The sequence below is a fragment of the Castor canadensis genome, chromosome 8, assembly GCF_047511655.1.
Source record: "Castor canadensis chromosome 8, mCasCan1.hap1v2, whole genome shotgun sequence".
Lineage (NCBI taxonomy): Eukaryota > Metazoa > Chordata > Mammalia > Rodentia > Castoridae > Castor > Castor canadensis.
The window spans coordinates 10,178,477-10,192,088 of NC_133393.1; the positions used below are offsets into that span (position 1 = coordinate 10,178,477).

General features: G+C 37.5%; 1 protein-coding gene across 1 annotated transcript in view; it reads right to left on the reverse strand.

Annotated features, from left to right (window-relative positions):
* The window catches only part of Opn5 (opsin 5), a 48,848-nt gene that overhangs the window by 13,100 nt on the left and 22,136 nt on the right, over nucleotides 1–13,612 (reverse strand). Inside the window, exons 5-6 of the mRNA XM_074081690.1 lie at nucleotides 9,418–9,659; nucleotides 6,144–6,201 (exon numbers count right to left, since the gene is read on the reverse strand). Coding sequence (XP_073937791.1) covers nucleotides 6,144–6,201; nucleotides 9,418–9,659 — 300 coding nt within the window. The remainder of the gene's footprint in view (nucleotides 1–6,143; nucleotides 6,202–9,417; nucleotides 9,660–13,612) is intronic.

A 13,612-nucleotide genomic window follows, 5' to 3' on the forward strand; every position in this document is an offset into this window, starting at 1 on the left:
CCAAAGAAAGTGTCCTGTTCACAGAAGACTCATCCTAGTACCCTGGGACACTTTTAAGTTTGCAAGTCCTTGCTTTCACATAGCTGTCCATTAATTAAGGTGCTACTGGTCTGGAAAGTTCTGATTATTACCACATCCAGTGAGCTACTGACTTAACCAATTTTCATGGGCATGGAAGTCCCATGAAATGACAGATTCTGATATAGCGGGTCAGGTGGGACCGAAGTTCTGCATGTCAAAGCAGCTCTCAGAAGACACCCAAGCTTTGGGTCTATAGACTATACTGTGGGTAACAAGGATTTAAATCATCCTATGCATAGCTACATCAAACATAGACATTTTCAGGTCAAAAACCCTGGATATGCCTTCAGAATTTTCTCTGCTTTAAATACACTCTCCAGATAGGAACAAGAGGTCAAGGTAACTGAATTTCTGTAACTGTCTTGAACCCCAAATACAATTTCTAATTCTGCCTCTATTCTTCCAAAGTTTCATAGTAGGGAAATATTTTGTTCTCATGTCAGCACAGCGTCTACTGAAAGAGCAGTCATGTCGATCCTTCCATCAGAGCTAAATAGACAAGGTTCTCTGACCCCTTTGTCCTTCTAGTGTGATTCCCACTGAAGTGGAGCAAGCCTCCACTCTCAGTGATGTACTGCTTGCCACTCCCAACTACAGCTCAAACAGGGAAACATCTTTTCAGGAATCAATTCCTAACACTTGTGATTTCCTGTAACATTGCTGCAAATGGCTATCCCCATCATACCTGAGTTTTTCTCACCTTTTCAAGTAGCTTGAACATCATCCAGCTATATCCTGACCAGACAGCCTCTACCACCTTTAGAAGAGCTCACAGCTGCCACAACCAAACCCATGTGGAATAATTATGTGGTTCTTCAAATAAGTACCACAATAACTTTCATTTATTTTATGCTTTCAGTGGACCAGAACTATCCTAAGAATCTTACACACTTAGACATTATTTACAAGTCCTAATGGGGTAAGACTGTCTCTATTTCATAGCCACAACAACTGAGGACTCTGAAAGACCAAGTAGTTTGCTCAGACAGCTGGTAAGTGACAGAATCTGAGTTTGGGATCAAGTCTGGCTAATTCCAAAACTGTACTTTGAACTTTTATTCTGTGTTTCCCAGGCTGTAGCATTGCTTGGGAGAAAAATGTGCAATTCATTATGCCCTAAAACACCTGGCAAGCCTCATTTTGTGTATTGTAGGATTCTTCCCTAGTTCATAAAAATGTCCTAGCCCAAACCAAGAACACAAACTATCCAGAGATTGTGGATGATTTCCATAGGCAATGAGGGAATTTGCTTTAAGAACCTCGCAGAAACTCCACACTTCTTTCCCCATCTTGAGAATAGAAGCCCTATGAAGATCAGTTCCCCAGGACTGTCCTGATATTTTGCATCAGGACTTTGATATCTAAAGTCCCCATGTAAAAACTGCTACAATTGGAACCATTTGTAATATATATGCATTTGGCAATGCTTTTTGCCAAAACCCTCAATTCTTAAAGAACTGAAAGCACATCTTCCCTTTCTGTTGTATTTCCCAAAACATTCCAGACACTGTATACTGTAGGCACTTAATAAAAAACTCCTGAATGTAAAGCTGAATGACTCAGTGTACCATTTGCCTATGTAGATTTGGTCAGTGTTAAAAAGAAAAGTAAAAGAAAACCAATGGAGTACAAATACAACTTGGAATGACTTTTCTCGCAGTTACGTGTTGGGTACCTGTCTGTTCCAGAGCCTATGCTGCATGTGAAGACATGTTTGCCATAGCTAAGGACATAGATTCAAAGTGATCAGGAAAAGTAGTTTAAATGCTATGCTTGTTTTCATTCACATCTCTGGAATAAAATTATTTTCAGAATATATTCCATACAGTCCTATAACCTGATGAACATACATACTAGAAGTTTTACATCTTAAAAAAAATCATTCAGTGATGGCTGAGACTTTAGGTTAAATTTGTACTAAACTGAATGCACTCCTTGGAATGTACTTTCTTAATCAAATTCCCTTTACTCAATTCTTGCCTTTTGTCACCTTTTCACAAGAGGAGTGCAGACTATTCACAATAGCCAAATACGGAATCAACCAAGAGCCCTTCAATGGATGGATGGATAAAGAAAATGTGGTATATATACACAATAGGGTACTATCCAGTCATAAAGAAGAATCACATTCAGTCACTTACAGCAAAATGGATGTAACTGGAGAACACTACGTTAAAGCAAGTACCACATATTCTCTCTCATATGCGGAAGGTAAAACAAAACAAAAAAGGCAACCTGAATGCAGAATAGGAATAAGTAGGGGTTGGGAAGGGGTATTGGGGGAGGATGGACAAAGGTAGGTTGGATTTGATCAGTGGATACTGTACACATTCATTGACATATCACACTGAAACCTACTAATTAATGCAATTAATATACTTTGGTCAAAAATACAAGTGGAATGCAGAATGGTAACCACTTTGACCTTCTGGACATTGAAACCTGGCTCCTTCTCAATAAATTTGTTTTTTAATCAAAAGCTGAGGCTATCCTCACTAACATTTTTTCTATAATGATATACATCTTCATTCTTTATTTAATGTCCTCTGATGTTCTGGCAAACTTCAAGACATTTCATTATGCTTGCATCATCCATCCCTTCAATATCCTACTTATCAGTGCTCTTTGGCTCTTTCCACTCTCCTCCCTCCTTTGTCTTTTCTCCTTCATTTGCACTAACTTAATGGGGAAGTAGTTCCATTCAGGAACTTGTGGTTTTATTGCTAAAGACCATCAAAAGCAGTAGTGTATTTTTTAAGGGAAGATTGAAAGGGATGCATTGTTTAGTTACCATTTCAGTGGTAAATAAGTATGATATTTGATTCTTGAGAAAACTGCATTTTACAAATCAAATGATAGGATTTCGCCATGAAATATGTTCCTATTGCCTCCCCTTACTTGGAAAAAGTCAAAATACATTTGCATTTGGTAATTCTCATTATGATTCCTTCATGTTTGTTTTTGTAGTCTGTTAGGCAAGCCCTCTACCACTTGACCCACATTCACAGTCTTTTGGTTTTTCAGTTTGGGTTTTCAGGCAGGGTCTCAAGCTAACTTTGTTCTGGTTAGCCTTGAACTGCAATATTCCTGTCTCCACCTCGAGTAGTATGATTTTTGAAATCCAGCTTTTCAAGTTATTAGGGCATTTCAACTCTCACTTCTCATTTCATAAATTCTTTTATTAATAGGCTATGTGTTGTTTAAATGGAAGCCTTTTGAAACAGGGAGTTAAAAATAAGAAGAAGAACAGGGATCTAGGATTTTATATTGTCAATCTGATAGTCTTTCCCATGTTTTCAAATCTCCCCTAATCATAATTTAATTTCCAGTACCTTCATGTACCAGGCACTGAGCCAGTTATGAGAACCCAAAGGATATGTCTAATTCGTGCTCAAGTTACTTGGAGGTCTTTCTCACACACAGACCCAACAGCACACAAAATGCAATGTGTCTTTTTTAAAAAACTAAATTCAGCTTAAATCAAAAGTAGCAAAATTGTTTGTGACTGTACAGGGTTTTCTCAAATCTTTGGATGCCCCTAGAAAGCAATACCCACTCAGGAAATGCCTCACTGACAGCCCGGTTTTATGCAGCCAGCCCTCGATGACTCCTCATTCTACCTCAAGGACCAACTCTTTCTGCACCAATACTGGTGACAATTCTGGTGCCACTCAGCTCTCAGGGCATCACAAATAAATGTGGAATCAAATCATGGAGGATTTAAGGCACATATTCAAATTGGTAGCAGAAATTACTTCTAGGCTCTCCCCCTAGAGCTCTGAGTGTTTAAACTCTCTTTTCCCTCTTGCTCTGCTAATCCCTTTTTATACATGTTTTTAAAGCTGTGCTAAAGGCCATATTTTAGTTAAACAGTTAATACATGAGAGGGCACAGTCTGCCATCAGGGATTTCTGTAAATTGCCAATGTTAAATTGTATCTTCTTGACAAATCTACACTGACCTACACTGAATGTTCTTTTCTCTGTTTTCGTCCCACCAATCTGTCCATCATCCACTTCCGTAATCATCCTCCCCAAAAAACAAATAAATAAAAGCCTTCTTTGCCTTACTTCCTTTGGGTCTTTTGAAATCATGCAATTTTTCCTTACCCAAAGGATTCCCTAAACAGATGCCCCAAGTTATTCACTCTTCTGCCTCCAGGCAATCAGTTGCTAAGAGTTCCTACTTCTTATAATACTTTAAATTAATATTTTCATAGCCTCTACTTAGCCCAAGCCCTCATAAATTGTAATTTCTTTATAAAGCCCCCTAATTAGTCTGACAACCTCTTGTCTTCTTTCTCCATCCTTACACAGATAATCCACCCTCCACAGTGCCACCAGATTTGTAGTTCTGAACATTACAACGCTCACAACTTCCTGATCTGGCTTTTCCAGGCCTACCATAGCAAACCCCACTTTAGAACATCACCTCCTACCTTAATGATAGCAATAAGAGCAGTTATCAATATGCAGGGCGTGCCTCATTAGAGCACAGAACTAAGTATATATTGCTGCAGCTAAGCCCCACAATGACCCTGGGATACTGTTCTGACCACTGCCATTCTACAGGTTCACAAAAGTGCAGAGCTGTAGTGCAAGCCCAGGCAGTCTGACTCTGTGCTTTACCCCGTGCCACCTTCCATCTGAGGTCCCACACTATTGCACACCTCTATGTTTAAGACATCTGTCTATAAGTCTCTTGCCTCTCTATCTGATGACAATTCTTGTCTATTTTCTCCAGACTTTGCTACACAGTCCCAAGCTCCAGGCAGAGTTGCTGACTCTTTTTCTTTAATCATAGATCATCTATTTAACACTTATCTTAAACCAGTGATATACATCAACTCCTTCCTCATCCTCTTCTACAAATCTCAAGAAAACTAAAAGACAAAGAAACTGAAAGTGTCACATTACAGAGGGCTGAGACTTGGGGGAGTGTCTGATTCTCTATAAACTTTCAAATGGATGGAGTGGAGAAAATGAGGATGCACAAAGGAGGCCACTCTCTCCCCTCTTTCCCTCTTTTCAGGAGGAGATACCAGAGAGTAGAATGAGCTGATGAGAAAAGCTTAAGTTCACAGCAGAAATGGAGGTCTATAGGATGGATTGTCAAGGAGGACACCTGTCTGGGCCTACTCTTCAGGTTAGGAGACAGAATTGGATAGACTTTAAATTGAAGGCCTATTTGGACCTAGTATTTGCATGCCCTTCCTCTTGTTAACTTTTAAAGGACATGAACTTGCCTTTGAAATCAATCCATCTCATTCATACTTGCATCTCTCTTTATCTCTGGACTTCAAAATGTATTTTTGAGGAAAAAAATGAATGAAAAGACAAAGAAACAATCACTACAAATAGCTATGCTCACTATATTCATTCCTTAAACAATTATACCTAGTAGGTCCCTGTTATAGCCACTGTATCAGTAACTAGAACTTAAGGAGAAAAACCCACTTGAGTAAAATTACCATCAGTGGGAATTATTTTTTGTCCTCAAAATCAGAGATATAAGAGTTTTCCATTTAAGAATTTCCAACAAAGCTGATTTCCCTAGAGAACTCCTTTCCAGAATCATTGCTGTTAGAGTATAATCTTCTACCAGAATGAAAAGAAAATATCTGTGAGAACCAGAAGCACAGAGCCATGCCCCAACACACAGTTCCAATGGTCACCCAAGTAAATGTACTACATAAACTACATACTTGACCCTACACTAAGATCATGATAATGATGTAATAAAATTAACACTTTTAAACATTTTTCAGAATATCTCAGACTTACTACTGTTGGCATACCAATAGGTTTTAAAACATAAGAAAAACAAAGTACCAGGGATACTTATCCTGATAATATTCCCTAAAGTTGTATTCTACAATCTATTTTTCATTTGGTCATTGGAATTTCCCAGGAAACCCTGGCTTGAGGAAAAAGAAAGAAAGTATACAAAATATAAAAATATAATACAAAGAGAAGAATGGCCACAATTGAATGTTAACAGCAGTGAAGAGGCAAGTAAGTGAATAAATGTGTCTGCGAGAAATACTGTGTCCATCTTCATACCTCTTGATGAATTTCCAGCACAGCAGAAGATTTTCTGACTGTGGTTACAGTATGCAACCTAGACATAACAGAAGAAAATATAAATTGATATATATAAATATACATACACACATCATGTAAATTTATATGTATATATACATATGTGTATATCTATGTGTACATAAGTACATATCGTGTCACCTTGACTACCATGAAGACTATGTGCATAAGACTTGAATTAGAGATGAAAAATAATAATTCAATTGAAAATATTCAAAATAAAGGAATTCTTTAAGCAGAACTTTTGAAAAGCCACTTTAAAGCATATTTCCTATGTCATGAATCTAGAATAAGATTCATTGCACATCTACCCATCACTTGGTTGGGCCTGTGAACAACCTACTGAAAGGGCATTCTTTGGAAAGGCAGCAAAGCAAACTAAAGTAGTCAAGGGAGGTTTATTACAATAGTAATGCCAGAGTTGAGGGTTTTGTTCTTTCTTATTCTTTATCTTCATTAAAATACTATTTCAGAGCCTACCTTCAGTGTGTCTTTTGGATGTTTCTTTTCTGTCTAAGACTGGTCCCTCATCTGAAGTGCCCTTCCCATGTCACTGGCCATAGGGTCCTCACTGGTCTCTCTGGAGGCTAGGTTTAGTGAATATGAGCTAGTGAGCATTCTCATCTTCTGCTTCACTAGCTTTCAACAATGACAGTGCCTGAGAACAATCCGGGAGCATTAAACCATCAAACAAGCAACCGAAGCCCGATTCAGAACAATGAGATCTAAATTTCTGTGGGTAGATTTTTTTCAAAGTTTCCCAGGTGCCTCAATTATGCAGCCAAAGTAGAGAAGCACTGTTTACAAGAGACTAATTCTGGACACCCAAGTGTGGGGAATAATAACATTTCAAAATGAGTCTTGGTCATATTTTTTTTCCTTTGGTTCATTAGCTTTTGCCAAGATCTCAGAAATTTTGAAATTCAGGTGAGTAAAAAATGAATTTAACATTTCAGGAACTGTTAAAGTTACTCAGAATGTATTTCCTTAAGCTCATAGTCCATATATTAGGTTTTTCATTTGAATTCAAAATATTTCCCAAGAAGGTCTCCCCGTATAAGCAAATACATTTCAAAACTCAGAAATGGAAACAATAGGGCTAGGGTCATAGGTCAAATAGTAGAGCATTTGTCTAGCATATGCAAGGCTGTAAGTTCAATTCCCACCACTGCAAAAAAAAATGTATAATGTATATCAACTAATCCAGTTTAACTCTATTTCTGGCTTCATATCCCTTCATCCCATGCTAAGGGCCTCCACAGTACTTACTAGGTTAGCTTCTTAATAACAACACTGACAAACAATATTTCATTTCATTCTTTACAAAGACAAAAATAAGTCTCTGGTGACTACTTCCCACTCCTCTGCTCTTCTCTGAAGCAGACCCTTCCAAAATCTGCATCTCAACACCTCTTCAGAATTGCTTTCCCAAAGATGCTTCAGCCATAAGAACCCCAAAGTTTTCTCACTGCTTCTGCACTACTGCCTGCTTCTTCACTGAAGCTGAAACTACAGTAAGGAAACAGCCCTTGCTTTGCTCAGCAAAGCAATTGCTGTATTTCCTATAAATGGCTAATGAGAACAAACGAACTGAGCTGTCTCTTGCCTGGCTGATTTTTCCAAAGGTCTGTGGCCCTAAGTCACTTTCTTCCACATAAATTTCCTTCTTTTCCTTGTTGAATATTGAATATTTATGTGTTGCTCACACTTGTGAGTGAGCATACAGAACACAGAGCCAGTCTGAGGCAAAATCATGAGCTAGGTGAAATTTGCTTCCAGCCATTCCTGTCAAGTTCTCATCTGCTTTAAATGAAGCAGTGCACCATTATTTTCTCCCAAAATTGCTCCATTAAAATTATTCTCTCTACCTGCATTCATAATAAAATATTGGTAGCTGATAAAGGCAAAGTGTGATTACTTCCTACAGCGATGCATTTTAGCATTTGAATTTAATGATTCAGTTCAACAGAGACAGCATTCACCACTAACAATATGAAAAAACACCAAAAATTGTCACTTAGACCTTTTCCACACATCCGTTTTGCTTAATTGTTATAACTTCCTGTTGCTATCAGTTCATCCCAGTTGTAAACTCTACACAGTTAATCTGCTCAAAAATATAGAGCTACTGCAAATAGCTGTCTGGTCTTCTATCTCCAAATTGTAGGTCTTGTCCCCTGTATCACAGCAACACTAATACCACTTTTATTTGTATATTTTTGTCATTTTTTTCATTTGATCATGTACCCACATGGTAAGGAAAATTAAAGTTCAAGAGAGTTGTCCTTATTCAAGCACAGAAATAGGACAAGACAAAAACCCTCACATTCCCATAACTAATTCTAAATTGAAAAATCCCCGGACATCAGTGGGTAAGAATTAATGGGGGCTCATAGAAGCTTGGGCCTGCTCTACCCACCCCCCACCCCACCTCAGCTCAGAAAATGAACTGAGCTACCTGTTCCACTTTTTTCTCTAAGACTGGTCCTGAATGGATTCAGAAGACCCCCAATCATCCTCAGCTCTTCAGTGTCTCTCTGAGCCCTTTGGGCCTTTAGGAAAAATGGTACTAGATTCCCAAGACTTCTTGATCCTTGTACAATAGAAGCAATGTAGATGAAAAGACATAAATTTAAATTCTTATTCTCCTGCTTCCTGGCTCTGTAAACATGAGCAGCTTACTTAACCTTAACCTTACTTGAATCTCACTTCTCTCGCCTGAAAAGAAGAAAGGATAACTCTGGACTCTTGTGAACATAAAATAAAAGAATTTAGCACACTGCACAAATATCATCTCTCTTCTCTGCCTCCTCTGCCTGCCAAAGTCCTACATTCATAGAGACTGGTTGTGATGCCCAAACAAAAGAATCGTTCTGTTGTGAGAACTTCATTTTGGATTAATGCCACATGCAACAGTACTAGAGTAAAATGGATTTGGCCCCAGATAAGGATGTTAAGAACCACTGAGACAGTTCCTCCAATAAACACAGGGTAGTATCTTGGCTGGTTCAGGATCAAAAGCAGAATCACTTTTCTCAGTAACTACTGACAAAGTCCAACCCCACACATGAGATTACTTGGTTTCAGGAATTTTGATGAACAGAAAATAAAGATTTTCTGAAACTACTCATAGAGGAGTAGCTTCAGTCCTAAAGAGATAGGATATACAAATGGCTTAAACTGTCACAGGATTTTGAAACAAAATATGATTCATTTCTAGCTCCTGAAATTTTACCTAAAGTCTTCCAAAGATTTCTTCTTGGTTGCTTTCAAACCACCAGTTTGGCAGCAGGCAAATTTGTAATCAATGACCTGGTAGATGATTGGGTTGTACATCGCTGCTGATTTTGCAAGTAGGGTTGGCACCACAGAAAGCTGTATGGGGATGGAGTCTGGCTTTCCAAAAGCTGACCACACAGAGACTACTGCATAAGGAATCCAGGCAATCAGGAAACCAGCACAAATCAACATTGCCACCTGATGAGAGAATCAAGAGACCTAGTCAATGATAAGTGTCAATGACAACAGGTGTGGAGGAAGAGCAACTCACTTCTTCCCACCCAAGAATTATGTTTCCTATTTATCCATTCATCCTGTCCATAGGAATAATTTCATATGGACTTCTGAGAAGCTCAGCCAGAAGAAGTTAACTTTCTGCTGTTTATCACATCCTATCTATTCTCCACTCTAGAATTTGAATGTACCCAAAGACCCATGGTATAACCTTAAAACAGTCAGATTTTGACTGCCTTTGGGGCAAGAAATCATAATAAAAAAGACATCAGTTCCCCTGAGCTTTGCAGTCTTCTCAACCCACATTCACTTAAAGACTTGACAGAAAATATGCTCACCTTGATGAAATTTTAAATCTTCCACATTTGCCCCAGGAAACTGAGAAACTCTGCCCTGGTTTGAAATTCTAATATTCATTTTCTTCAGAGATTGTTATTAAATGTTATTTCTTTTGGCTGAAGTTTTTCTCAAGTTTGAGGATCAGACTGTGGAAATTCACTGGGTTGTAAAGTGAAATAGAGTCATCCAGCTTCAGCCAAAATGGCACAGTTGTATAAAATAAGACTTTTTTCCAGAAAGTGCTTTTCTCTCTCACAAAATTATAATTACCTGAGAGGCCTCTTAATTTTCAGACTGAGGAATAATTAGAGATACAGTTTGAAACACCCTCATCATCTCTAACTTAGTCCCTTTAATAATGTAATACTAACTGATGCCCTATAACTACTTCCCTGACCCCATAAGTGATCTTACTTCAGGTCAGCAAAGGCTTTTTAGCAAATGCTTTGGACAAGACACTATGCCAAGTGCTATAAGGACACCAGTAGGTCTTAGTGTCTAAGTTGTCTCTTTATGAAATAGAAATAACTGCAAGAAAAGACATAATTTTGTTATATATTATATTATATATATTCCTAGTGGAAGAATTAAGAAAATTCCTAGTGGGAGAATTAAGAAAACTTTCATGGAGGATGGAACATATAACCTGTACTTTGCCAAGTGAAAATAATAGTAGGGAAACCAGCATGAGCAAAGGCACAGACAAGAATAAGTGAAGTTTTGACAGTAGCTAATGAGCAATTTCCTTTGATATGAGAGAGATGAGGCCGGAAGGAAAGAGCATCCATGTGTTCATGACTTTGTATAATATATTACTGAGCTTGCAGTTAATTCTTTAAGGCACTAGAAGGTTTATGGGCAGAATACATTGTGAGCTCTTTCCTTTGGAAGACTGACATAGACGATGAAGTGCAGCAGGCAGAGATAGCAGGTAGAAAGATCATTGTTTACCCGTAATCGACAAGTATTGTTGAGCATCTCCTACGTTTTGTGTGGATGATACAACAATGAATAAAACTGACACATCCCTGTCTGACACATAGAATTTCCACTCTTGGTTAATTTGTTTTGACAACTATCTAAGGAGTTTGAATTAGAGTGTTAACACTGGCAAATGAAGCCCAAGCTTTGATTTTTTATTTTAAACTTGAGCTGTTTCAGGCTTTAACCGAGAGAGAGTGCACTAACTTGAAAGTGCTCTTACATTGCTATCTGCTAGAATATTAATTATATAAGATAAACAATGAGAGCATATTCAAATCAGTCCTCTATGTAGTAGACACCAGTTTGTTTTCATTGTTTGTTTGTATTTGTTGTAATCTTTCCAGGGTGTCTTCTACTTTAGCATTCTCAGCAACCCTCTCCTAAGAGTGTTATAGAGTTGATATCATAGCATTAAATAATGTTAGTCTAACTAGTCAGAGAATTACATGCCCATGCTACAATAATAGGAACAGGAAGAAAGCACTTTTCTCTCTCACAAAATTATAGTTACCTGAGCAGCCTCTTAATTTTCAAACTAAGGAATAGAGATACAGTTTAAAACACCCTCATCATCTCTAATGATGATTAGTTTCATCTGTTAGATTTTAAAATATACCTTTCTTTTATCTTTGAGTGCCCTAAAAACCTTTGGAAGATGTAAAAATGCCACTCTTGGAGACCACATTGCTTCCTCTTTCTCTCATTCCCTAACTTAAAAAAAAAGAAAATACCAACTCCCAGCACCAGGGAAATGACTAGTTATGTGGAGGATCAATGACAAGGAGTATGATGCAATTTTTTATCAATAACAGTTAAAGCAACAATATTTATAATTACTTTTTGCTTTAGAAGTTCAATTGGAGAAGTTTTATTACCATAAGGTCATGTGTGTGCATAAGTGTGCATACATTTCAATATGCTTTAGTGGAAACAGAGTTATCATATATAAGAAGTGGTCCAAAGCCTCAGTCTATGACCTGTGGAATAGCCTGTCTGTGGGGTGTCTTGGCCCTGGAAACCCACCTTTGTGGGGTGTGTGAAAATGAAGCCTGGGGACTGAGGTGCATTTCAGTGGTAGAGTCCTTACCTAGCCTGTGTGAGGCCCTGGGTTTCATCCCCAGCACCATCACCAAAAGAGAAGCAAGAATGAATGAAAGATGGGAAATCTGCCCTAAAGTCCCAAGTTCCAAAATTCCACCCAAGAATTTTAAAGCATGTCTCCAAAAATTAACTGTATAATAGTTAATATATAACTGTATAATTATATATTATATAATTAACTGTATAATAGTTAATATATAATAATTATTATTATATAATTAACTGTATAATAGTTAATATATAATAGTTATATAATCTTAATAATAACCATTTTACAGAGAACCTGAATCCCCAACAGATGAATCAAATGATCCCAGGATTCCTGCTTATCCTGCAGCTCTATTTTAGTGTACTGCAGCCACGCTTTCGGGTCCTGAGTCAAAATTCTCACCCGTGCTTAACAGATATAGACTGTTAATACCTGAGGCACACACTCGGCTCTCCTATTGGGCTTGCTCTTTCATCGTTCCACATAAGCTTACCCAGGAGAAATTTTTATGTGGTTTGGTCTGTATGACTTTTGTTTGTTAATAGAATGGGTGCCTCAAGGTACAGTGAGAGTCTTCCTTTTCCAAATCCCCAAACAAACACTAACTATATAAACAAAGCTTTCTTTAGTGGACATCTAAGGACTTAACATAGCCCTATCCTTGCTTCTTGGATGAATCCTGTGAGGATTTCTCAGTGTCTCAAAGCTACTTTATGTGTTGATGCCAAAGTCAATGACAAAAAAGTAGATTTGCACTTAGTCCATAATATTTTACATTTTCAATTTTTATGGAAGTGTGCAGCAGAGAACAAGAAAGAGTTAAGAAACATTTGTACTATGTTGTCTGTTTTTAAAGGACATAGAGGAATTAAATATATTGTAGTTTTAAAAACATATAGCAAATGAATCATTGTGTGGCTTCTGGGTTTAGAATAAGGCTGAATGGACAGAAATCAGGCTTAAAACAAAAAGAGAGGGGAAAGACTGGATCTAAAAGGTATTACACAATGTTATTTGTGTTTTTGAAATGAATACAAAATTGAAATGAGACACATTTATTTTCTATAACCTTATTTTAAAATGTACAGCACAAATGTTAAACATTTAACATTAAAAATATTACAAGATATGCTCTACAAAAGTTTCCAAGCTTTTCATATTACCCTCCATTTTTCCAGAGCTTTCCACTTACATTTGAGTGGGCTTAACCTTTTTATCAGTTTATTCCTTGCTTTCCTCAATTCTAAGTGTGTCCACATTTCCATTTTCTAAAACTTACCTCTCCAACAGCCTTAAAGCAGTTCTAACAGAGGCACCTGTACCTGACAATGTTTTCTAACTTGATTATTTTTTAATCACTTCACTTTTATCACTGCCATTTGGTTCACTGACAAAGCACTAAAACTTCAAATTCCTAAATTAGACAGTTTTGTGGGAGGAAATTCACAGAATACGTGTTTAGTTTCTACAAAAGATTCACACATCTGCAACTCAGTTTGTTTTA